This window comes from Amyelois transitella, chromosome 27 (assembly GCF_032362555.1).
Source record: "Amyelois transitella isolate CPQ chromosome 27, ilAmyTran1.1, whole genome shotgun sequence".
Lineage (NCBI taxonomy): Eukaryota > Metazoa > Arthropoda > Insecta > Lepidoptera > Pyralidae > Amyelois > Amyelois transitella.
Window position 1 is genome coordinate 2,810,446 of NC_083530.1, and position 27,407 is coordinate 2,837,852.

General features: G+C 35.6%; 3 protein-coding genes across 3 annotated transcripts in view; 2 read left to right on the plus strand and 1 right to left on the minus strand.

Annotated features, from left to right (window-relative positions):
* LOC106140814 (uncharacterized) overlaps positions 1-3,659 on the minus strand; it is a 36,524-nt gene extending 32,865 nt beyond the window's left edge. The window contains exon 1 of the mRNA XM_013342458.2: positions 3,263-3,659. Coding sequence (XP_013197912.1) covers positions 3,263-3,446 — 184 coding nt within the window. The 5' untranslated portion in view covers positions 3,447-3,659. The remainder of the gene's footprint in view (positions 1-3,262) is intronic.
* A 3,911-nt stretch (positions 3,660-7,570) lies between these two features.
* LOC106140499 (protein FAM98A) lies at positions 7,571-19,141 on the plus strand. The gene is made up of 10 exons (XM_060952030.1): positions 7,571-7,773; positions 8,735-8,967; positions 9,348-9,487; positions 9,850-9,985; positions 10,257-10,411; positions 11,084-11,284; positions 12,344-12,427; positions 13,607-13,713; positions 13,945-14,132; positions 15,088-19,141. Exons 1-10 carry the CDS (start codon positions 7,736-7,738, stop codon positions 15,246-15,248), a joined length of 1,443 nt encoding a protein of 480 aa, XP_060808013.1. The 5' UTR covers positions 7,571-7,735; the 3' UTR covers positions 15,249-19,141.
* Positions 19,142-19,601: 460 nt separating this feature from the next.
* LOC106140582 (BUD13 homolog) lies at positions 19,602-27,245 on the plus strand. The gene is made up of 7 exons (XM_013342197.2): positions 19,602-19,793; positions 19,900-20,083; positions 20,753-21,963; positions 22,554-22,699; positions 23,363-23,456; positions 24,373-24,557; positions 25,046-27,245. The coding sequence occupies exons 1-7, from the start codon at positions 19,693-19,695 to the stop codon at positions 25,216-25,218; spliced, it is 2,094 nt and encodes a 697-aa protein (XP_013197651.1). The 5' UTR covers positions 19,602-19,692; the 3' UTR covers positions 25,219-27,245.
* The last annotated feature ends 162 nt before the right edge of the window (positions 27,246-27,407 follow it).

Genomic DNA, 27,407 nt, shown 5'->3' on the forward strand with positions numbered 1-27,407 from the left:
ACCCTATTATTTAGGTAAGTGCTAACACTTTCTCTTGTCACGTATCATTACATCATGTTTACAGAAGAATTATGTAAGTTGAGACTATGAGGGCACAATGTTCTACATACACATGATCATGTCTTTATCCCTCATGGGGTAGACAGAGCCAACTGCCTCGAAAAGACTGAGGGTACACGTTTAGGTGTAATAAATGCGTTGCTAAGTTGCATGCGTTTATAGGTTGATATGTACTGACATATCAACTTATAAACGCACAGTTCAACCCTTGTGTCAGATTGTGGGAATTTGTTGGATTCAGACTAAGAGAGCATTTGCCGAAAATTCAGAACAAAAATTTACATGTTAGTAAATAATTTAAGGTGACATTTAACGATGGAAAACATCGTGACTTGTCGTCTTGTGAGAAAACCTGTAAATAATTCAAGCAACGGGTCAATGTTATCCCAAAACTGTTCAATTAAAGTTTTATTTCTTTTCTGTTCATCAGTAGACAATGTTTACGGTCAATAAAAAAATAATACTTAAGTGAAAATACTGGTTTAGCATTCTTGCAAATAGCCAGTTACATTCATGTGATCAATTTGTGTGTCAATGAATATTCAAATTCAGAATAATAAACAATAATAACTGGCATAAAATAATTACAACTAAAAGCAATTATGAAAACAAATATGGCCGTAACGAGAGTTCGTATCGAGAAAGCTGAATTACTTGGATGAATTATATAAAACAAGCAATAACGACTGAAGATAAAGTTAACTTTCATATTCTTAGTCATTCTTCCGCTTGTTAAACATTGGGATATTCTTGCCAATAAATTTAAACTTACAACACTAAACTTTGCGTTTTTACCATTACAAATGGCGGGAAAATATGTCGGCCATCTTTGATTTTCTTTTCTCTAAGGATTTTCTGGTATTTTTTTATCAATCTTATATATTACATAATATGAAGAAACGTATGTTTTATTTTCAAAGGAATCAAATTCGTATTCAACATACATACGTTTAAATGGCAAGGTTGCTATTTACTTAAAAGGTCAACATTTTAAAACAACGTGCTTTGCTTACAAATAATGCAATCAAATTAAGCAGTTCAAAAAGTTCACTTTTTGTAATGTTTGAATTTGTTTTTAATAGGGATTCCTGCTGTTGCTAAAATGGTAGTTTAAATTACTTCTGGAAATACAACAACACTTTTGCATTAAAGAAGTGTCTTTTTTGAAGAAGAAGAAGAAATAATGTGACTCAGCGTCGTCATAGCACAATGTTTACAAACAAAGAACTATCAATCTTCCCGATAAGATTACAGATCGTGATAAAAATTTTAGCTGACTGATATCATTCCCTTTATTACCAATTTTTTTTTTTCTTAAATCATTTGACGAAATTTCGGAAATGATAAATAATCTACTTTATCCTGACATAAGTCCGGGTAACATCGTCACCTCTCTGGATAGGAGCCCTGCATACGCTTTTGGTTTGGGGTTTTTTACACAAATCGACTCCCATCTGACATCCATTGCAGGAGAACCTAACCCGTATTGGATCATTGTTATACATCCTTTGCCTGAATGTACAGGTGTCCTCAAATACTATAAAGCTGAGGAGTTTGTTTGTTTGTTTGAACGCGCTAATCTCAGGAACTACTGGTTCGAATTTAAAAATTCTTTTTGCGTTGAATTTACCATTTCTTGAGGAAGGCTTTAGGCTATATAACATCACGCTGCAATTATATGGAGCAAAGAAATAATGGAAAATGTGAAAAAATGGGGAAAATTATTCATCCTTGAGAGCTTCAATGATGCCCAAAATAACTATTCTACGCGGACGAAGTCGCGGGCACAGCTAGATAGTATTCTATATTAAGCAAAGGCCACGCGTTTAGTAGATATACCTACCTATACACCAAGTGTTTGAAAAATCCTCAAAGTTGTATGCTAAGAGTTAGGAGCTTATCTCAGTTACCTACTCGCTTCCTTTTAAGTAAAAGAAATAAATTAGTTATAGAAACTTAATGGAAATATAGTAGGTACTTCACTTAGTTAAGGTTTAGTATGATTTTACTATTAATTCTGTGGTATTATAGTACATCTGATGGCTGTGGTTAGTTTTATATAACTGTGGACGCGGCTACCAGAGATAATGAGCACGATGTCTATGGGTAGTAAGGAGAGCATGAAAGATTGTTAGCGAATTTTTACGGCGAACGAAGTCGCGAGCATTATAGCTGTTAATGGATTATTGGAGCAATAATTTAATGCATTTTTAACTAAGCATAATTACTGTTATTTATAGGTATGACATGTCATGAAGATAAGACTTTTTGAGGACACAAATCTAGATAGGTCTAGGTAGTAGGTACCTGCCTATTTAGATTATCATTTTGTTGTAGACTTAGAAATATTTTCCTAATTTTATTTTAGAAATTATTTCTTACTTCTAATAAATAGTGACGCGTGTAAAATAACTTATTATACCTAATAACGATAAAACTAAATTCCCTTTGTTGAACTAACTAACGTTATAGGATAGAATTATTAAAAATGCAATATCGTGATACCAAATTAGCTAACAACGGTACTGTAAGCAAATTCCAACGGTTATTAGTTTTAATTTTGCTAATTAGCTTATTAGAAAGTTATTACTTAATATACTGAAAGATGATACCTAGGTTACTAGATACAGCGACGTTTCGTTAAAAATTTTATCCATACTGATTTTAAAAAGGTCTCTGCTTGTGTTATTCTGTGTAGATAAACCTTAAAAGGTTGTATACTTTCGTAATATTATTGTTTATCATTTAGTTAACACTGTGTTAACCTGTCAAAAAAATAACCATATTTTATAGCAAACACAGAAAATATTTAATAGTAGTACCTACAGCATATAACTGTTATTACTTAGGACTTTTTAATTTTTAAATACCTGTGTTCCTACTTAAAAAAAAACTTAGGTAACTAGTTATTTGTTACTTTTACGTGCATCACAACGACCAATTAACTTTTCACATTTACCTTTACTCGTTTAAATAGTCATACACTCAAACAATATATTATAAACCGAATACCCTACCTTTAAATTATCTTGAGTTACGTCAATCGTTAATTTGTTAAGTAATTTCAAGCAATTTAGATGTATTTAAATTACAAATACAACCTGCTTAAAGGTCAACGGCAAGAATCTCAATTTAGTCGTGGGCTTAAGGCTCATCAATTGTTGTATGTAGATTTATAAAAAAAAAACAACTAGTGGCTTACCTTTGCGGGATTTCCAGTACAACTTTCTTAGGTAGAAAATCGCTGCTACCAATAGAAGTGCACCCAAAAACGCACCTATTGCAGCCCCGGCCACACTCCCAGCACTATAACAATCGGCCACATTTTGACCAAAAACACACGGTACAAAAACCGTCACAAAAAACAGATAAAAAACAACACCCATTTTTACACCAAGAACATCACTATTTATGGCACTGAACGTTTTTGAAAACGGAACACAGACACGTTACATTTGTTATCTTTTCGGATTTCGAATGTTTTTTTTTTCCACGTAACGGAGCAAAGACGTCTGCCGCGTTTGCCAGCGCGGTCGAGTATGATTTTGCCTTCGTTTGCCTTTAGGTGTCGGTCGTTCTCCTGCCTGTGGATAGAAATGTGATTGTGGGACAGAGAACGTATGTGGAAACGTGTTTGGACAGCATACCTGGCGTCGGGTGTACGTACTCACAGCAGGAGATTACGGAGCTCTGAGCAAAACGTATATCCGAAACTTTTGGATATCCGATTCGGTTTTATCTAACTGCCGTCTTCAAAAATCTGAAAAATACGTTCAGCTGTATGGCCTAATTTTGAAATCGAGATTCAAATAATGACACGTTGCTAGCCCATCGCCTACAAAAAGAATAACGAGTCTATTAGCCTCTCCCTTATAATAGGCTATTTGACTGTAATAAAAATATACATTTCTTTTATGTCATCAGTCTTAATATTATTTTTTTGGAGCTATTTGTAATAACGCGAGGTAAAAATATTGCATTATTTTAACAAAATCCGTCTCAGAAAATTAGGTTTTTTTATGCAGCTGTCACGTGACTAAAAACGAACGTGATTGGCTATTTCTATTATGACGTCAATTATCCATAAACAGACTGTGGATCGTACCGTTCCTTAGTGTTCGCTATTATTTTTCATTGATTTTGATTACTCAGATAACAAAGGTATTTAATAATGGAAACCAATTTCGAGAAAGCTGACAGTCGAAACCTACCAAAAGTGGACGCAATAATGGTTGGCGTCTTCTTCAAAGACAATCCAGATTTCTATGCTGCCGATCTGAGCAATGTGAAAACATCAATGTAAGTGCCGTGTGGTTCCCGCCCGGCACCATTACAAAATAGAATAGGACCACTCCATCTCTTTCCCACGGATGTCGTAAAAAGCGACTAAGGGATAGGCTTATCAACTTGGGATTCCACTTTTAGGCGATGGGCTAGCAACCTGTCTCTATTTGAATCTCAATTCTATCACTAAGCCAAACAGCTGAGCGTGGCCTATCAGTCTTTTCAAGACTGGTGGCTCTGTCTACCCCGCTAGGAATATAGACATGATCATATGTGTGTATGTATGTATCAATGTAAATATATCTTGGTAACCACTGATCTTAGATCATGATCTGAAACCACTTCTTGCGAATATTCAAATCCATCGGCATAGAAAAAAACAGGTTCGTAGGAGATTTTATTGTTGTATTAGTTAATTGAGGCACTGCACAACATTTATAGGAACTCATTTTAATAATTTTTCACACATATGATGTGGCACAAGTTAAATAAAACAAGAGAAAATCAAAACTTTTCGAAACACCAACAAGCTTTGTATGATATTTACACGAAATTTACGTCACTGCATGCCATGGCCGCCATATTGCTAAAAGTCGCGTTTTGGCGGCATATTTGAATATTGCATTTTCTTTTTCGATTTTTTAATAAAATAGCTGTAATAAAGGCAGAAAAGTATTTTTGTAGGGCTCCTTATAAACAAATAAATAGCCTAAGATAGTTTTTATAACTTTGTCAAATAGCCTATTCTCTTTTTACGTCAACCATGGGAAAGATATAGAGTGTTTAAAGTGCCGGTAACTTAACTGAAAATGAAATATTACACAAGATACCTACTATTTTTTTTTTCATAATGTAACCGATTTTATATTTCTTTGTATAAAATGTATCTGTGCCCACTCTTAGCTCCGAATCCAATAACAAACTTAAGTGATAATTCACGATTTAGACACGACGCTAATTCATTTATTTTTCGCCTTAGTTTCTAAATACTTAAAGGCTATTTTTCAAAAAATAATGTAAATGCATAATAAATTGTACAAATTCATGACAGGTTTTTAATGAGCTAAGATTCCTCTAGGCATCGTGTAAACAGCCAAAGCGAGTGTCTTTTTTCAAACTGAATTACGAAGAAACCATTTTTTCTTGCCATGATGCCGCACTCAAATCACCTGCGCCCTGCGTACGCGCAGGTAGCGCGCACACACCCAAATGTGTATGTGTGTGTATGACAATAATGTGTGCGTGTGATATCAAAAACATAATAAGTAGATATTCTAAAGCGTATTTAGAATTTGTTATGCGTAGATGGAGAAATATTTTTCTTGGGTATTAGAACTTGAATGATAATGAGTTTTATTTATAGATTGGACAAGACTCGCTCCATAATATACCCCGACATATCCACATCGATACAGACACAAACATACATTTAACTATTTATCCGTTACGGGGTTGACAGAACCAAGTCTCGAAAAGACCGTAGGCCACGTTGAGTTGCATTAGGTACTTTAGACGGAATCGAGATTCAACATACAGACATACATATGGTCACGTCTATATCCCTTGCGGGGAAGACAGAGCCAACAGTCTCGAAAAGACTGACAGGCCACGTTTAGCTATTTAGCTTAATGATAGAATTGAGATTCAAATAGTGACAGGTTCCTAGCCCATCGACTAAAAGAAAAATCTTAATTTTATATTTGCCTTAATTGACTCTTACAATCTGTACGGAAATAGGTAGCACACATAAGGTTTCAACTTTTCTTAACTAATATAGAAGCTTGCACTTGAGGAATGTGCTCCTATTTCCGTGTGGTTCCCGGCAGTGCCGTGCGGTTCCCGGTGGTATTAGCTACTATTTACGCTAGGTACTTTATTAGGTAGGTAACTAACCTATACATTTTTTCGTCTCCGTTTCTTTCGTGCCAATGCCTATTCTACTCAAACGATAAAGTACGTACAGTAACCAAAATAGTGATCAAATTATTGACCTTTAAATATTTACCGCTTGTCAGTAAAATGCTCGTTTTGTTTTCTTTGGTAAAACCCAGTTATAGTCCCGTAGTACGTAGGCCTTGCATACTTTTGCCATTAATTAAAAAAACTGGTTTGAGCAGATTTGTATTTATATCTTGTGAGACCAACAACTTTCTTACTCACGACTGTTGTAAAGTGTAGTGTGGTACCTACTAGGCACTTTAAGTATAGGTAGGACTATGTACCTCAATTCTATCATTAGGCCAAAAGAGCTGAACGTAGCCCGTCAGCCTTTCAAGATTGCTGGCTCTGTCTACCCCGCAAGGGATATAGACGTGATTATATGGATGGATGGATGGTAGGACTACCTTGATCTCCTCACATATTTTGTGACCAAAGGACCTAATTATAATAATGTAATAATCTTTTTTACCCACTCCTGGATTTGTCATAGTCCGAGGCGGCATGTTTTAAATGAAAAGCGGGATAAAAACCTACGGAGTACTTTTCGATTATCACATTCAGAGAAAATGAAAACTGAAAATAATATTGTTCTCTATGCCTCGTTTGGAGACGTCAACGTCAGTGTCATAAATAGTTATCACTTTGCTCTATGGTTGATGCCATAGGGATGTGACTTACGTAGCGTTGCCGAACTATCGATAGATGATCCCAGAAATTATCTGCAATATCGAAAGGCCTATCGATACTTTCCATAGTTTACGCCTACCAATAGTACGCTTGCCCTCGATACTATTTCATAACTATCGATGCTATTGATTTTACTGAGCTATCGGTAGCAGACAATCGATCGGCAATATTAGACATTATACATTTATGCATACGTTAATATTTCAGTCTGTTCCAAATTTAAAATTATTTAAGTTAGTACCATAAATGTTGTCTAAAGGAAAGACTAATTAGGTAAACTAAAACGACGAAAAACTAGCAAACTGTGATTATTTGAATCACAATTTCATTACTAAGTAAGACAAACAGATAAACGAGGACCTTTATGTGTATTTCTCTTCCTCAATTTTTTTGGATTAAGTAACTCACGTTTTTGCAGTGTATCACAAATTTTCAATTATATTTTGCGATATAAGGATACTGTATAAAATCTAATTTTACTTACTGCCAAATTTGAAAGAAAATTTCGGTAGGTAATTGATCCCTGTCCTACTAATACTAACACTTTACTTAGTCGACATCAAATTATCGACATTTCCATTCCCTTCGTTGTTGGCCATCTTTCATCTGTCATCCAGAATTCCAGATCCTGCTTGTCTTGAAGACACGGCACGGCATCGATTCCATAAAATAGTAGAAATTAACGCCTACGCTTTTTTGTTTTGTGGAATTAGACGCCAATTATAATATTTTTTTAACTAATTCGTCGGTTTCCTGAAAAAAAATGGAAACTGATATCTTGGACAGTCTCAATGATTTAGGGTAAGTTCACTGGGATAGTCACTCATTTTTACATTTTGGACCATAATATTAGTTTTTTTATATAAGTAAGTCAATTATATCCATTCGTGTGCTCTTTATAAATGTTTTGTAAATATTTTGGTTAGTGATTTATTGTACTTGTCGTTAAAATACATTTACTTACATAGGTTAGAATTTCCATCTGGAATCTTAGATAGATAGATAAAACTATTTGTTGCACCATAACAGTAAAATATACAAAACAGTTAGAGATAAGATTGCATTAGCGATAAGTATATATTGCTAATGCAATCTTATTGACAGATATAGGAAGGTAACTAAACCTAATAATAATTGTGTAATTATCTAGCTGAAGTTATTAATTTTAGCCTTGAGTACGAGTCAAGGGTCCATCCTACGTAATTTTCAAAAGTTTAAATGGTCCCTGAAGAAAAAATCAATACAAACAATTACCTAAATTTCAATTTGTTAAAATCAATTTAAAAAATAAATTAGGCTTCTTGAAAGTCATTTTAACTAAATGAAGGATACTTGAAAATCATTTTAACTAAAAGAAGGCTACTTTTAAGTAATTTAAACAAAATGTAGGCTACTTGAAAGTCATTTTAACTAAATGAAGGCTACTTGAAAGGCATTTTAACTGAATTAAGACATTGAAAATCATTTTAACTAAAAGAAGGCTTCTTAAAAGTAATTTTAACTAAATGAAGGCTCTTGAAAATTATTTTAACTAACTGAAAGCTACTTGAAAGTCATTTTAACTAAATAAAGGTTACTTGAAAATAATTTTAATTAAAAGAAGGCTACTTGAAAGTCATTTTAACTAAACGAAGGCTACTTGAAAGTCATTTTAACTGACTCTAAAAGTTTTCCCTACCAGTCAACCAGAATAAAGTCAGGTGTTTATTTGAGCTCTAAAACAAAGTAATCTTAAAATTATTTGTCCTCTCTTGGTTTTCAGTTATGAAGGCCCGCTCAAAGATGAAGTAGCTTTACTCAAAGCCCTAGATGGAGGCGCCAAGTCTCTGGAGTTCACAAAGCTAGTCCACATCTTAGCTTCGGAACTAAAAAGGCTTTGTAACATGGAAGAGACGATAAATATAATGAATGATCCGGAAGAAAGTGTCGCTTTTCTATTGGAGTTGAGTTCATTTTTGAAGGAACTGGGATGTCCGTACAAGAAGTTGGTTATAGGTAATTATTTTTATTATATTTATATTACATAGCTATAGATTAGTTTTTATAGTTGGTGGTTGAATCAGTAAGGTGCTCGGTGAAAATGCGTGATTGGACACGAAAATACAACCTCCGCTCATCATCGTAGGAGCCGCGGTTCCCCAGAAATCACTCCTAGCCTGGCGGAAAACTTTCCTGTGCCGAGCCCGAATCATTGCTCCCTCTAACTGTAGCTGGCACGCGCGACGCCGTTTTTATCGCGCGAACAACTATCGCTGTTTCGCTTTTTATTATTCCGTCAAACTGATCAGCGATAGTTCTTCGCGCGATATAAACGGCGTCTCGGTTGGTGATGGGGAAGGCAAGGAAGAACTAAAATAAAATTATCTTAATGTCAGGTCACATGTCATCTCGATTGCAAACTAAGGAGGATCGCATACTTTTACTGGATTATCTGATATCGGAGCTTATGGCTGCCCGGATGGTCAACATTGACAGGCCGAAGGATAAGCAGGGATCGGCCATGGAAATTGTTATGGTAAGTGACCATTTACCTTTGTTTTTTCTGATTGAGAATGAACAGATTTATCGTATATTTATTATTCATAATTTATCTAATAATTTGATTTATTATGTAAATTATGAACCCATGGATGTCGTAAAAGGCGAATAAGGGAATAGGCTTATAAACTTCGGATTCCTCTTGTAGGCGATGGGCTAGCAACCTGACACTATTTGAATCTCAATTCCATCATTTAACCATACAGGTGAACATGGCCTTTGATTTCTCAAAACTGCGGGCTCAGTCTACCCCGCCAGTGATATAAACATGACTATATGTATACGTATATTTCAATTTAGACTAAAATGTTAACTAAATTCAATCTATCTCTATTACAGCAAGAGTCGCCCACTGCGAAAGATCTGAAGGAAATTCTCATTTCGCTGAAATTTAACAAACCTCCGCCTAATATCACACCTCAAATGTTGTTCACGAAGTTGGAAGCTAAACTAAAGGACACACTGCAGAAAGAAGGTGAGACTCCCGGGTAGCATACCCGTGCAAAGCCGGGGTGGATCGCTAGTTTTATTTACGACATCCTTGGGATATGGAGTGGTCTTTTTGTGTTTTATATTGGTGCTGAGAACCACTCAGCACAAAATAATTCAATAAATCCATCCTATATGGATGGATTATTGAATTATTCATCTCCCATGGATGTCGTAAAAGTCTTTCGAGACTGCTGGCTCTGTCTTTCCCTCCAGGTATTAGACGTGATTAAATGAATTCATTGATTTATTTACAGGCGATCAATTAGTAGGCAAGCCGTTATACAACAAAGCGTTGACGGATAAAGATTGGAAGCAACTAGAAACTAATTTCACTGAGATGTTTGAAGAGTATAGACTTAGAAGGGAAACCTTGATCACTAGACTGGAATGTACTATACAGAGTTTTGAGGTGAGCTACATTTATTTTTTTAGAATAAAATTGATTTATTCTCAAAATTGGATACAAGGTATCACTTAATGACGTCACATCACTTAAATCTAATTATATCTACTACCGCTTCCAAAGCGCATGTGTTAAAGAAGCGGCGGAACAAACTACACTGCAGCATTTTCATCGGACGTCAATATACAAATATAGATCTCTTAAATCTTAATCGTTGACGAATGCACATTGTCTACATTGAAAAACATGCATGAATGTAGAACTAGTTATTTCAATAGAATTTATTTCTTGTCCGTATCTCTAGTATCTCTTCTTCCTCCTAAAGTTAGTCTTGGTTACATCCTCAGCTAACTGGAGAGTAGCCCGAGGTGTGTATTTGAAGTCAGATTTATACATGAAGCGATTCCCGTCTGATCTCCGCAACCTTTGCAGGGGAACTTAACCTGTATAGGATAATAGGATAATAGGTATATAATGGAGGACATCGTGGTCAGATATAATACCACTTAAATCTAGTAAATAAATTTCTTCATAGAGATTAGATCATACATGGAATATTCTGATGAAAATATTGAATAATTTGGACAGAGCTCTTAGTCCGTCTTTTTACGCAAAAACAGCCCTGTTTTCTCTCTTTCCTGCTGAACATCTTGTGATAATATATATTTTATCTTTCAGTGGTCAGACCGCCTTAAAACGAAGAAGGACGTCATCCAATCAACGTATAGGCCCAAACGGGAACAGTTGAAAGTCAAGCCCAATGTGAAATTGTCAGACTTTTTAGCGGCACGCACTTCTCTGTTGCAAGTTGAGAAGACTTCCAGCGCGGCCGTTAGGAAGAATACTCAGAGTCAAGTGAACAAAGTTATCATTGGAACGGTAAGTGAATATAATATATATATTTTAATCTGTTAATACAAAAGTGCCTTGTGATCCCGGCACAAATAGGAAAAAAGAATAGTGACTAGTCCATTCTTTCCCATGGTTGTCGTAAAAGGCGACTAAGGGATAGGCTTATAAACTTGGGATTCTTCTTTTATGGCGTTGGGCTAGCAACCTGTCACGATTTGAATGTCAATTCCACCATTAAGCCATGCAGCTGAATGTGGCCTTTCAGTCTTTTCAAGACTGTTGGCTCTTTCTATCTCGTAAGAGATAAAGATTTGATTAATTTATAACTAGCTCTTGCCCGGGGCTTCGCTCCCATGGGAAAATATAAGCCTATGTTATTCCTAAAGGTCTATTCTATCCAAATTTCATTAGAATTTGTCCAGCGTAGCTGTCAAAGCAGAACAGATAAACAGACCTTCGCATTTATAATATAAAGTAAGAGATTTGTATATTTATTTATTTGTACACAAAATAATATACAGGAGCATTTAATACAGTAATTGTAGTACTAAGGTGCTACTTATTTCAATAGAAATCTGTTACACATTCAAATGTGCGCATATCCGAACGCAGGATGTACATTAGGGCCACCTACACGGACCTCTTGAAAATGATTATTCAGGATGTCAGCCATTACATAGACGCTACATGTTATTATACTATTTATACAATAAATACAAAGAGTACATAAAATCAGTGTTCCTCATTGAGTACGCCCTTCCAATCTATACTAATATTATAAAGGTGAAGAGTTTGTTTGTTTGTTTGAACGCGCTAATCTCAGGAAGTACTGGTTCGAATTGAAAAATTCTTTTTGCGTTGAATAGGCCATTTATCGAGGAAGGCTTTAGGCTATATAACATCATGCTGCAACTATAAGGAGCAAAGAAATAATGGAAAATGTGAAAAAAAAAGGGGAAAATTTTTCATCTTTGAGGGCTTCAATGATGCCCAAAATAACTATTCCACGTGGACGAAGTTGCGGGCACAGCTATACACAATAAAATATCTTCCATTAGACCCACTATTTGAGTTATTTCGTTCCAGGTGCCCGACAGAGGCGGTAGACCTAACGAGCAACAGCCCCCACCACCGGAAATGCCTTCGTGGCAACAGCAGAGGGCGCCAGCGGTATGTAAACTCACATATTTCCGGCATGTACTTGAATGAACAGACTTATGTATGTGCATGAAGACATAGAAGTATGCAGAGACCGTGGCAAGTGGAAAGATGTAGTCTCTGCCTACCTTTTTGGGGAAAAGGTGTGATGTGTTTTGTATGTATGTGGGTATTTACATGACGCTAAGAGAGTTGTTTGATTGCAGCAATGTCTTATCTAAATTATCTCTTTCATTAAGGTTGTTAAAGTGGTGGTAATTTCTGTGTCAAATTTTGTCTAAATTGGTCCAGTATTTTTGGACAAATAGTTATTAAAAAAGTAAAGAATAAATAATATGGATAAATTAAAAAAAAAACAATAACAAGGTATTTTTAACCACCGATATTACAATCTCAGTTTGGTAGCAACTGCCTTATAGCATTAAGTCCACCAATTGTACATTAATTTAGGTGTAATAAAGTTTAAATTAATATCTTTGAAACAGTTTTCAGGGAAAATATTTTTAGTCAAAATTGTTGTCATTTTTAACGTACCTACGTAAATAATAACTATTTTGACTAAAAATATTTTACTTATGTATATTTATTAAACTATTATCCAACCATTTTTTTAAATTTTGCCAGGTCATTTAGTGTTGCACTATTAAGTTACCGATGCCATTTCAAAATACATTAGAAGAAGACAGGAATAAATGCTAATAATTTTTATGTAGTTGCTCAGAAAATTTTGAACGCCTGAGCACACCAAAAGCTGGTCAGAAGCAATGCAGTTTGAAAGAGTACCCACGCTAATTGTCAACAAGAAACTCTTCAAACTCTGCATATCAAATTACTTTCGACTTATAAGTCGAATTAAAAAAAATACATTTGATATACTGTATACGTAAACATCATTGCTCTCGAAAAACAAAGAAACAAGACTTGCCATTTTCTAACGAATGTCATCTGTCATCTCATAATTCCAATTGACAGTTTTTTAAGAAACAACACTAGATGCGTCATAGAATATCTAATTTTCTGTCACTCACACATGCGTAGAATGCCGCCATTACGACGCTTCCCTTTTTTTTTTCAAATCACCCTACGTGTGCCTTTTTTCTACGTTTATGGAAACTTAATAAACTGGATGCAAAAGTGTTGGTAAGATTCAACGTTACAATACGTAGTGATGAATCTTATTTCGTTTTTTAGGGGGGTGGGCGAGGTGGCCGCGGAGGCGGGGCACCGCGCGGGGGCGAGCGCGGGCGCGGGGGCAGGGTGCAGGGGGGGTACAGCCACAGTGGGGGGGACCAGGCTAGGTAAGGATATACCTGTAAATTTTTTTTTAAATTAATCTGTAACAAATGTGTGAAACAAAACTGATGCCTGTGCTTGGAAGATATTGCCGAATTCGAATTAACGATACGATTTCTAAAGGCCTGGAAACCATACATGTAGGTACTTTTGTGTAATTTTGTAATGTACTCCTTTTTGAACAATAAAGCATTTATTTACTTACAATTTATTATTTACTAAGTAATTTTTTTCAGGCCCCAAACAAGCCCAGCGGCCTATAACCAGAATCGCAACTACCAAACCTACGAAGTCCCGCCGGGCGGTTACCATAATAACCATGGTTACGAACGCAACGGCGGTTACCAAGGGGGCGGTTACAAACAGGGCGGCTATGACAGCATGGGCGGTTATAACCAGCAAGGTTACAGTACCCAAAATCAAGGTGAGAATATATCTAAAACTGGGGTGAGTGATGAATGTGGATGATGCGAAAGAAGTATGCAGGGGTTGTGGCAATTGGAAGGATGTAGTCTCTGCCTATCCCAAAAAGGTGTGATTTATGTAAGTTTTGTGAGTCCAAAGTGAGTTTTTTGAAGACAAAACATCATCGGGACGTGGACATTTCTAAAAAAAAGGAGATTTAAATTGTTTATAACTTGTTTAAACAAATAAAAGGATTTTGTTAAAAAGAGGAGGTTCATATTGTTTTTAAATTGTTTAAACAAATAAACTCACTCTCTCGTTTATAATATTAGTTTGGATATTGGGATAGTTGTTTGTAATATTAGAAGTTGTTAACCGCAGCTCATTAGGGTTAAACGTGAATTCCCACATTTCCCGGTCCCGTGGGATTTTCCATACAGAGGAAGGTTACTCCTAAAGGTGTTTGTACCTCTGTAGTTTTTTTAAGATTATTATATTATCATTATATATTTATCACTTTAAACATAATATTACGCGCGACGCATTTTTTATTGCGCGAAGAACTATCGCTGCCCTGCTTAACGTCATAATATAAAGCGAAACAATGATATCACTTATTGACGTGACATCACTTAAATGTAATTATATCTATGTACATATATACTACTGCTTAGTACTATTGCTCTGTATCTTACGCGTCGCTTTTCCGCCGGCCGGGGTGATATGACGTATTTAGGATCGTGGATTTTTAAAACTTTTATTTTTTTCGTACTTTCTTAAATATAAACCGATATTTTTCTTTTAACGTTTTTAAATATCCTTTAGATGAGTACACTTAACAGTTAAATTTATGCAGTTGAATTAAAAGTCACCCTGTATTTTATTAGTAGTAGATAGTTTTTTGTTGTCAGGATTTCGCTCTTGAGGAATATATCGGGAATAAACTCGACTTGATTTTATTTTCTTTTAACTAGGCAACAGCGGCGGTTACAACAAGAACTACCAGTCGCAAGGCTACCAGGGCCAAGGCTATCAGAACCAAGGCTACCAGAACCAGAACCAAGGCTACGGCTATCAGAACGAGCACGACGACCGCGATCGTAGAGGCCGAGGCGGGTATAGAGGCAGACGTTGATAGTCAATAGACTAGTGTTGCCGAAATATCGATAATCGATAATGTCGATTATCGATACTATCGATTATATACTCCATTTGTTTAGGTGCTTAGAGTACTTTCATTTATAAGTCGCCTCGGAAGTATTAATTGCACGAAACGAATGAAAGCAATTGATGACCTTATTACAAGTACATTAAAGTTAAAATCCAAAAAAAAAACAAATTTCTCCTGCTATGACGCTCGTGATAGCGGCAATTCAGTTCGCTGGTTCAAATGGCCCGCTCCGATCGGAAACATTTTCAATAGAGAATTAACAAGATTTTTTAGCTTTATGCCTACCTAAACATCTGGAGTATACGTTATTGCGCGACGCAATACTATCGATAGTATTGTTTTCTCTCAAATTATCGTAAGTCTATCGATAGTTGACTGTCAAGCGGCAACACTACAATAGTTTATACACTCGGAATGTCCAATACGCAAAATGATATGTTAAAACAATAAGCGAAATGTCATTAGAGTATTTATAGTTCAAATCGATGTGAAACTTGATAAGACTTTAAATGATCGCAGAATTGTGCTTATCTTATTGAAAATTGATAGACTGTTTCGCCAAAAATAATATATAATCTGTATAGTATAGCTCTGATTCCATTGTGAGAAAATAGGGATCTATTTTTAAAGTAAATGACTTGTTGAAAACCGCAATATATTTATTGTATACCGATCGATTTGTTAACTCGTCTCGTTAAAAAAAATAGATCCTTATGTCCGTGATATTTAGGTACTTACGATATGACTTAGTGATTACATAAATAAGTCAAAAATACAGTCAGTCAGTCGGAAATAGGTTAAATTTGACATAGATATGCTTCCATTGTTAGCCTGACGTGATCTATACTTATAATAAATCTGTAGAGAGGTCAATTCTGTACATGGAATATTTTTTCAAAATAACTATCAGGGGGTGATTAGTGATCGATACTGATGCCAAAAATGCAATCAGTAAAATTTTTGTCTGTCTGTCTGTCTGTCTGTCTGTCTGTATGTTCTTTATAGAAACAAAAACTACTTGACAGATTTTAACGAAACTTGGTACAGTTATACTTCATACTCCTGAGCAGGTTATAGTATACTTTTCATTACGCTACAATCAAAAGGATCAGAGCAGTGAAAGGAAATGTTGGGAAAACGGGAGAAGTTACTTGATTTTATAAGCTTCCGTCGCGTGTGCAGCCTTAATGGTTAAAGATACAGCATAACCATGTACAACGGAAATATTCTACATAAAATTATTAAAAAAATATCCCAAGACAGCATAAGTCAATCTTTTATGGTTGACTCACAATAACACGTGTAATTCCTAATAGCTTAGCAGTTCGGAGATTTCTGATTATATTTCTTTACTCTGATGTTTATAATACCAATAACACTCACACTCATTCGTAATTCTTATAAATTAATATTACTTTTCAATAAAAAAAGAATCATCGAAATCGGTATAGAAACACCAAACTTACACGTGAAATAAAATACCGTAACAAGCCATCGCGCGTAACTACTGAATCATAATATAAGGATTATTTTTGCGTAACGGTTGCCGCCCTCGACGCGGCTAGCGGCGGCAGGGTATAAAAGGGGCAGGAGCCGAGCGCAAGCTTCATGACCAAGGCAGCCAGGGGGAGACTTCACGCAGTTCTCTCCTCCAGCCTCGCCCTGAGGACGAAGCTCAGGATCTACCAAACGTACGTCAGATCCCGCATTCTGCTCTGAAACCAACAGGAGAAGACTCAGAGCCCAAGAGAGCCAAAGTCTCAGAGCAGTCGTCGCTACGTGAGGAACTCGACGATTCTCAGGGACCTGAAGTGGGAGAACCTAGATATTCGAGAGGGCGGACGCGTCATCACACAGCCACCTGCGCGGCATCGCGCCGCTCCACGCCCGCCCTCCGGGTCGTCGGGTGAAACCCTCCCCTCGCTGCCTTGCGGCAGACGTCGTCGACCAGTGACGACGCCGCCGCCGATGGGAACTCCCAGTGTATGAAGACGTGAAGACCCAGGCCGTCACGGCCGCCCCATCGACCTGCCTACAGTCGTAGGCAGCGATGATGTCATTAAAGAGGGCCAAAAGCCCTCACCAATCTACTCCGACTCCCTAAGGGAGTAAGGGAAGACCCGACGACGGCAAGATAGTATTGCACAGGCGTTTCAACTTTATTTTCATTTATTTTTCTTTTGTAAGTTGTAGGTACATATTTCTGGTTATAATTCTACTAGAATATTTTTTTTTAGTTTAAATAGGCACTTAGATTTATCTATACTAATATTATAAAACTGAAGAGTTTGTTTGAATGTGCTAATCTTAAGAACTACTGGTTCGATTTGAAAGATTATTTTTGTGTTGAATAGACCATTTATCGAGGAAGGCTTTAGGCTATATAACGTCTAGCTGCAACTATTAGGAGCGAAGAAATAATGGAAAATGTGAAAAAAATCGGGGAAGGAGCATCCTTGAGGGCTTCAATGATGCCCAAAATAACTATTCCACGCGGACGAAGTCGCAGGCACAGCTAGTAGTATAATAAAAATGTGTTAATAATAGTAAGCTTAAAGTCTGGGGGACTATTTTTGAACTGAGCGACTTGGTCAAAACCAGTGAGATGAGTCGATTCTTCAATTGGCTTAAAAGTTTTCAACTAATGACGATTATACTTCAAGCATTGTTTTGATAATAGCACTCCAGACTTTATAAAGTAAGAAAATATCGAAAATGATCTGTGACATTTAAGTGAAAATAGAAACAGGTGATATGTAGTTACGAGTATATCTGCCTTAATTAGCAATAAACAATATTGCAAGCAATACAAGACATATATAGTAAGATTACATATGGTACTTTATTGTTATGTATCAGAATATACCTTGTTGAATTTTAGCCCGTATAAATTTTGCTTTTTGGACATTCTGAGTATTTTTTTTTGTCTATTGTTATTCTCTTAGAATAAAGCGAGCGCAGGTTGCTAAGAATAACAAAATTAAATCACATTTATATTTAAATTCATTAAAATTCGATACCGCTGTTGTATTCAAAAATTCATATATTTATATACATATATCCACGGATGTTTAGTCAATAAATTGTATTAAGTAACTAAGCTATGATTTTGGATTTTAAATTTTGAAGGTGAACAGTGGAGTCACTAGTTTCAAGATATTATTCTTTTTGTTTTGATTTTTTTGAGAAACCGAAAAATATTTGAGATTGGTATCGACAGTGTTGCAGAAAAAAAGAAAAAACAAACTTAAATGAACTCCAAAATAATATCAATATTTCGTTTAGAAACTGGTTGCTAATTGCTTATTGCGTTTATAATCTCAATAGCTTTGAGTGTAGGTATAAATAAACAAAATGTTTCATTATTTTTACAAATTTGTATGTTTGTCTTATTTAAATAAAACTTTGATTGAAACATGAGTGATCTTTGATAGCTGTAAAAAATATGTTGATTTTTTTACTCATTTCAAGTGAAGTGCGAAAAACAAATCTTTTGTCGATCTCTTTATTATGATATGGTATTTGATATTAAATAATTACTTTTCGTGCAAAATTGTCTAGCTAATTTTATGTGACATTGTAAGGTCTATTTCATTATTCGGTGACTATGTAAAAACCGACCGAGTTAGGAAATCTTAAAAGATAATCGCCATTTTTGGTGTACAAATAGACCTTTAGTGACTTGCGTTTTTTTTTTTTAAATTATGCTTATCCTTAGAGCCAGTAATTTTTTTTATTAATTGTTGAAATGTTTCTAGAATTAAACAGAAAAGCACGTAAATCGATAGGACACGGAAGTGATTTTACATTGTAAGTGGCTAACCAGAATCTACCGTTTAATATATTTTTAATCCACTCTCGTTTGTTTTATTTCAATTATTTATATGCTTCCTAAACACGTATCACGTCTTTATCCGTTACGGAGTAGACAGCATTAAGATGTCATTTTAAGTTGCCACCTCCAAAGTCGAATGCTTACTCTATAAGGTTTCCCTTGATTGACTTTTACAATCTGTAAAAAAATGTAGCTGTTTAAGCTGGAAGCGAAAAAGTGGCGCACTTTTTCTTCCTTGCTTCCTTACCTACGTATATGGCATTTGGCATAATTGTTTTGTATGGTTTTCAACTGAGTAAAATGTAGATATGTAGGTATAGTGCATAAAACAAAAATATGAAATTTTCATCCACTTCATGATTCAAAACCCGTGTTGGTAATTGGCTTTATGGTCTACTATGCTATGCCAGAATTGTAAATGCTACATGCGAATGTCAATGTCAATAATGTCTTAGCAATATTTTCAAAACGGGTAAATAAGCACCATAATGCTTGTTTTCGTTGAACTGAACGATGCGGATTTTCATTAAATAAATCATTTTTAAATTATATGCTTCTTAAAATTAAATAAAAATGGGTACAAAAATAGACCAGAAAGCGTATTTGCAAAAGTATCTCAGCGGACCGTCGGGAGATAAAAAGAAAAAGAAGAAAAAGGTGGTCAAAGGCAGAGGGTAAGTTAAGTCCAAATTATTTGCAATTTATGAGGCAGTTCAATAATCATTGCTAATTATAATATTTTATTAATGTTTTCTGATAAGCCTTGTATAAAATTTTCAGGTTTAAGATAATAGATGACGATTTAGATCTAACGAAACTTAGGCCTTTAGAAGGGGATGAGTTAGACGTATTTGACGAGGGAGAAGATGCGCCACAGATAGCTGGCATCATTGACGACAGGCCTGAGGAGTTGAAGAAACAGGAACAGTTCAAAACAACAACTAAATGGAAAGTTATTAATCAAGTGAGTGCTATTTTCTTTAAACCCAAGTAGTTCACTAGAAAAGATTGCGTTGAAAATAAGTAATATTTCATAGCCTGTGCTTTTATTGTAATTTTTTTTAAGTGCAGTGAGTTCTTTGTTATTATTGCGTAAACTCCTTCTTTGAAGAGTCTCTCAAGGCTTAATAAAACATTAAGCTGTATAACTTATTATTTTACACATGTACAACATTGTTTAATGCATGTTAAATTGGTTTTCATGACATGTATAGGTCTATATATATGTGGGAATGAAAGTAAAACAGTGTGGAATTATATCGTTAATCTTCTTATTTTATTAGACTTCTTAAAAACACATCTTATAACGTCTTACATAGTACCACAGACTCACTATTCTATCTCTTAATGTTACCAACGTAAAAATAAGTAAGAGGTCAGCTAACAAAAAGGATTTAAATAAAAACAAAAAACAAAACTTCTCCCACATATATGTATACAAACATGATATTAACCCCTTTTTGTCGTTTATTTCATGACCAAATTTAATGGAGAATCTCAATTCAATCATTAAGCTACAGCTGACCATGACCTTTCAGTCTTCAAGTCTGCTGTCTCAATTATTTGTATATATGTATATGTATTTATGTCTATGTTGGTAATTATAAAGTTACAATTACAAAAATTCTTACAGGATGACGGTTTCAACAGCAAATTGCAAATAGAGGAAATAAAGAAAGATGTCAAAGAAGTTGAAAAAGAAAATGAACTTATATTCGGCAAAATGTATAGCGATTCGGAGGACGAGAAGAAAGATTCAGATGCGTCACCGCCAAGGAAGCAACACCATAAAAAGGGTAATGATAGTGATGCTAGTCCGCCAAGAAAGAGACAGCATGATTCTGAGGTTTCACCTGCAAGAAAAGGACAAAAACATAAGGGAAAAAACACAAGTGATAGTGACGCTTGTCCGCCAAGAAAGAGGCAGCATGATTCTGAAGTTTCACCTGCAAGAAAGGGACGAAAACATAAGGGAAAACCCACAAGTGATAGTGATACTAGTCCTCCAAGAAAGAGACAAAATGACTCTGAGACCTCTAGAAAGAATAAAGATGTTGCATCTAAAAAGAGAAGTGATATAAAAAGACATGATAATGATTCAAATGCTTCACCAACAAGAGGAAAAATAAAAGGGAAAGACAATTCGAAAAGACCTAATTATGACAGCGACGTAAGTCCGCCTAGAAGAAGTCGAAAAGAGGACTCCGATGAATCACCTCCACGGAAGAGGCAAAAAGATAAAGGTGCTTCCTCTAAGAGACATCATAATGATGAGTATAGGAAAGATGATTCTGACGTGTCACCTCCTAGAAAAAATTATAAAGATAAAGCTGTTTCATCTAAAAAACATTATAAAGATAATGATTCTACAAGAAAAATTCATAAAGATTCCCGTAAAAGTCATTTAAATGACGATAATAGTAATACTAAAAATAATACAGGTTATGACTCTGACTTATCACCACCGAGAAGACGTACTGAGAAGGTCAAAGAACGAAAGAGGCCCTCTCGGTGGGGTGATGCTGATGATGTCGAAATTAAACGTGACTCTGCCAAATCTAAACAAAGATCAAGGTCCAAATCGCCAAAGAAATCTCAAGGGTATGACTCTGACCTCTCACCGCCAAGGAAGTCACGAAAAGACTCACCGAAAAGGTCCCAAAAGTCAGATAAACAGAAACACAGAAGTCAAAATTCTGACTCAGATTTGTCGCCTCCTCCAAGGAATAGAAGAAACAGCAAAGATAGAAAAAGGAAATCTGTCTCTTTCTCGCCACCTAGAAATGATAAAGACAGATATAGGAACAGTGATAGTCCACCGCCAACCAATAAGAAAATGGCTAGGTAAGCGCTTTGATTGGTAAATTTTTTTTCATTCATTAATATGAGAAGTCTTTTTAAGACTGTTGGCTGTGTCTGCCCTGTAACGAATAACCACTACATATATATTATTTATTAGAGTGTCAGTGGTTGAATTGGTAAAGTGTCAGTTAAAATGTTTGATGCACTTGAAGGCACAGGTTCAAATCTCGGCTATGTACCAAATACTCTTATGGTGAGGGATCACGCAACTAGATGTGTAATCATGATGCAATACGGATAAAATGTTCCTCTTCAAAGGTTGCAGAGGTCAGGCGGGAGTCGCTTCGTGGTTCCCGGCACCAATACAAACAAGAATAGGACCACTCCATCTCTTTCCCATGGATGTCGTAAAAGGCGACTAAGGGATATGCTTATAAAACTTGGGATTCATTTTAGGCGATGGGTTAGCAACCTGTTACTATTTAAATCTCAATTCTATCATTAAGCCAAATACATACATAAAATCAGGCTACTTTCCCGGAAGGGTAGGCAGAGAGTACACCTTTCCACGATCCTTGCATGCTTCAATCATTAATCAGTTACCACTATTAAATGTAATTCGCCAATTACAGGACTCTAGAAGGCAAAATGGCGGGTTTACAGAACGCGGTGCAGTTGAGAGAGGAGAATGAACAATTTAGAAGGAAAGAAGATGAGGCATTTAAGAAGATGACTGATGATGTGTCAGGGAGGAACGCGCGAGCCGTTTCGCGGAAAGGTACCTAACGGTTTTTTTAGACTGTTACACAGTAATATTATCAATATCCAATTACTGTTTCGTGATTTGTTATATTTCTTCTTATTTGAGTTTACAAACAAACATACATTTATAAGTTACACCGATGTATGATGCGAAAGTTAAATTTTTTTATGGCGCGAAAATATTTGAACGGTTGAGCCAATCAGAGCGCTCCATTTGAACTTGCGAACTGAACTGTCAGATATTATGAGCGAGACGTTTTTTTGGATTTTAAGTTTAATATACTTGTAATAAGGTTGTTATTTTATTGAGTTTTTATTCGGTTGCCGTGGGGTGACTTACAAAGTTTTAGTACTGTACGGCTAATGAACTCGAGATTCTTCTCGTAGTCACTATTTGAATAACAATAATGTCATTAAGGCATACAGCTGAACGTGGCCTTTCAGTATTTTCAAGTAAATTTCGAATTTTGTTCCGAAATTTCAACTCTTTTCCCATACTTTTTTTTGGCGGTAACACATTCTGTAGAACTACCCAGATCCGAACTTATACATACATATAAGCACGTCATTATCCTTTACGGGGTAGACAGAGCCAATAGTCTCGAAATGAAGGCCTTAAAAAGCAAATTAATACGTGCCATTTTATTATTTCAATTGATGTGTGAAATGAACTTTCCAGGCAAACGAGAGACATCGGAGGATAGGCAAAAACAGAGGGAGAAAGCGGAGAGGCAGAAAGAGTTGGATGAGAAATATAAGAAATGGAGCAAAGGGTGAGTTTTTTTTTCAAATTATTTGTATGAAAATTTATTGTGCAAATACATTCCATTCAAGTCAATTTATTTTATAAGATAACTAGCTGTGCCCGCGACTTCGTCCGCGTGGAATAGTTATTTTGGGCATCATTGAAGCCCTCATGGATGAATAATTTACCCCGTTTTTTCCACACTTTCCATTATTTCTTCGCTCCTAATAGTTGCAGTAGTTCCTGAGATTAGCGCGTTCAAACAAACAAACTCTTCAGCTTTATAATATTAGTATAGATAATACCTAAATGTGTTTTACCTTTCATTATTGTATTTGTTTGTATTTCTACCATTTTCTACGAAGACCACATCAACCAGCCGCATCTCGTTAGATAGATAGATAAAACTCTTTATTGCACCATAAGAGTAAAACATACAAAACAACACAAAGCAGATATAGATGGTACAAAGGCGGGGCAGAGCAAGATAAATAAATGTTTGAACATAATAAAATACATACAGAATATATATCTATATATAATACATATAAATACATACAAATACGCATAAATACAGATAAGTACATAATAATAACACATACTTTGGATAGAGTAGAAAGATAATGAGACCTAACGAGATTTTTGAAACTATTAATAGTCTGAATTATATTATTATTAATGAGTTATGAATGTGGATGAAGCGAAGGAAATATGCAGAGATCGTGGCAAGTGGAAAGAGGTAGTCTCTGCCTACCCCTCCGGGAAAGAGGCGTGATTTTATGTATGTATGTATGTATGTTAATAGTCTGGGCTTTCCTGATATCGACAGGGAGAGCATTCCATAGACGGACAGCTTGTACAGTAAAAGAGTGGGAGTAAAAATTGGTGTTGGATGTCGTTACCAGTATTAATGAACAAAAACACACATTTTTTTTTATGTCCAGTATAAAACAAGTGGAGGCGCAAGAAGCCCGCGTGCAGGATTATCTCCACGAAGCGTCCAAACCTTTGGCTCGCCACAAAGACGACAGGGATTTGGAAGCGACATTGAAAGACGTAGAAAGAGACGGCGATCCCATGTTGAAGTACATACGGGAGAAGAAGAGGGAGAGGGGAGAGTTGGGACCAGGTGAGGATTTTTTTTAACTTAACAGGGTTTCATTTTTAATTAGACATATCGGTTCGAATACCAACTCGAGAGACTATTTTCGAAATTTATGTACATTAGTTGGAATACTACGTGCCGTGTGGTTCCCGGCATCATTGTAAAAAGAATAGGACCACTCCATCTCTTTCCCATGGTTGTCGTAAAAGGATTCTTTTTTTAGGCGATGGGCAAGCAACCTGTGTCTATTTGAATCTCAATTCTATCTCAATTCAGTCTCGAAAACACTGATTGGCCACGTTCGGCTGCATGGCTTGAAGATTCAAATAGTGGCAGGTTGCTAGCGTATCGCCTAAAAGAAGAAACCCAAGTTTATTAGCATCTACCCCTTAGTCGCCCTTTGACGGACATATTATCTTCTTTCTTCTATGTGAATATCTTATAAGTGAAACCTTTTTTGTATGGGAGAAAATAAAGATTATTTATTATTATTTATTTATTATTTGTTACAGAAAAACCGACATACAAAGGTAGTTTCCCGCCGAACCGTTTCAACATCCGGCCCGGATACCGTTGGGACGGCGTCGACCGTTCCAACGGTTACGAGAAGAAATACTTTGAAACACAGAGCAAGAAGAAGGCTCAAGCGGAAGAGGCGTATAAATGGAGCACTGAAGACCTGTGATCATGTTTTGTGGTACCTTGTGGTGTAGTGGTTTGATTATGATCGTCTGCGCCCGTAGCGTCGCAAGCGCGATGCCGTTTTTATCGCGCGATTAAACTATCGCTGTCCTTGTTTCACGTCATAATGGAAAGCGGAACATACACATACATACATACATAGGGTCACGTCTTTATCCCTTGCGGGATAGACAGAGCCAACAGTCTAGAAAAGACTGAATGGCCACGTTCACCTATTTGGCTTAACGATAGAATTGAGATTCAACTAGTGACAGGTTGCTAGCCCTTCGCCTTAAAAAGAATCCCAAGTTTGTAAGCCTATCCCTTAGTCGTCTTTTACCACATCCATGGGAAAGAGATGGAGTGGTCCTATTCTTTTTTGTATTGGTGCCGGGAACCACACGGCAAGCGGAACAGCGATAGATTTGACGGTGACTGGGGTTCGATCCACGGTAAGGTCGGGGAAGGATCGTTTTCAGATTGTGCTGGTTCTTTGATGTTTGTGTAAAGTCCATTTCTCTAATTAAAAAAAATAAATAATTTTGGTGCATCTTTTAGTTGATAAATAAATTTTTGAATTTTATTATAGTAAATAGCAAAAGTTATGTCTGTTATTTCATTTTGCTTTTATTTTCATAATTATAAATTAATTTAAAAATGTTATTTAGTGACTAAAGAAATGGACTGTACATCATATACAATCATGTCTTCATTCCTTACGTAGACATAATACGTGCGTTACGTTGATATAGACATAGAGTAGATAAAGCTTTTTTTTCAAGACTGAAAGGCCACGTTCAGCTGTATGGCTTAATGACAGAATTGAGATTCAAATAGTGACAGGTTGCTTGCCCATCGCCTAAAAGAAGACTCCCAAGTTTCAGCCATTCCCTTGATTGACTTTTAAAATCCGCACGGGAAGAGAAACAGATGGCAGACGCTATGTTTATTCTTCTGCGGCTGAATGTTTAGTGTTTAAAACAAATATAACAACTGTAGTATGACTCATTCATTGCATAATAAATCATTCATTCATTCATTCATTCGTTACCAGACCAGCATGGAAGCTTATCATCGTATTGGGTTCGATTCTCGGTCAAGGTTGAGGAGGAAATATATATTCTTAAGATTGAACTGAGTCTTCGATTTTTATTTAAGAAACTTATTAGACTTTTGTCTGTGATTTTGTTCCAATGGAAATTTCTAGGAACAAAAATAAACAACTGAATAACTTTATGTACCTAACTTAACGTTTACTATAAAATAGTCTGAACTATCCTTAATATCTCTGTTATAACTTTGCTCTTTTATAAATAAAAATATTCTTTGTATATTAAATGTAGTTTTGAGGTAATATATGTAATTGTAAAATGTTGACTTTTATAAACCCTATATTAATATTAAATTCATTCGGATAGTCTTATAAAGTTACAAAGATATGAATGAACGAACAATTACTTTTTAGCACACTTTTCCCCGAAGCTTAGATGGTATGGATATTAAATTAGTGAATTATGTATTTAAAACTATTCAATATGGTTACATCAATTTGTCAAGCGAAATTAAAAACGTTGTACAGTGGGCTACATAGAAAAGAATACTAGCTTCGTAATCTAGATGTAGGTATAGACGCAAAGGTGGTATAATTTTCTATGTGGATCACTTTCCTTTTCTAGAATAGAATAGATTTATTTTCAAAATTGGATACAAGGTATCACTTATTGACGTCACATCACTTAAATCTAATTATAACTACTACCGCTTCCAAAGCGCACGTGTAGAAGAAGCGGCGGTTTCTGTAGGTACCTTTATGAATAAGTAAATATGTCTACTAATACATAATAAATGTTTGCAACATTCGAAAAGGTAAATATGAAGATCTGGTATATAAATTGAACACCTTGTTGGACTCATGTCATGCAAATTAAAATTATATACAGTCATACGCCACAATGTTTATTTTTCTGTGTATATAGATATTGAGATTTCTACGGAATCATGTTGTGAGTAAAATAAATGTATTTAAATTCTTGGCAGTCTTTTATGTTGTAATACAGACATAAATATATATAGTTACGTCCATATCCCTTGCGGGGTAGACAAAGCCAACAGACTAGAAAAGACTGTAAGGCAACGTTCGGTAAATGGCTTTATGATGGAATTGAGATTCAAATCGTGACAGGTTGATAGCCC

Coding starts and splice junctions, on each gene's coding strand:
- LOC106140582 (XM_013342197.2), top strand. CDS start 19,693: ATGGGTACAAAAATAGACCAGAAAGCGTATTTGCAAAAGTATCTCAGC. Junction 19,794..19,899: donor AAGGTGGTCAAAGGCAGAGG/GTAAGTTAAGTC, acceptor TAAAATTTTCAG/GTTTAAGATAATAGATGACG. Junction 21,964..22,553: donor ACCAATAAGAAAATGGCTAG/GTAAGCGCTTTG, acceptor CGCCAATTACAG/GACTCTAGAAGGCAAAATGG.
- LOC106140499 (XM_060952030.1), top strand. CDS start 7,736: ATGGAAACTGATATCTTGGACAGTCTCAATGATTTAGG. Junction 9,986..10,256: donor GGACACACTGCAGAAAGAAG/GTGAGACTCCCG, acceptor ATTTATTTACAG/GCGATCAATTAGTAGGCAAG. Junction 14,133..15,087: donor TTACAGTACCCAAAATCAAG/GTGAGAATATAT, acceptor TCTTTTAACTAG/GCAACAGCGGCGGTTACAAC.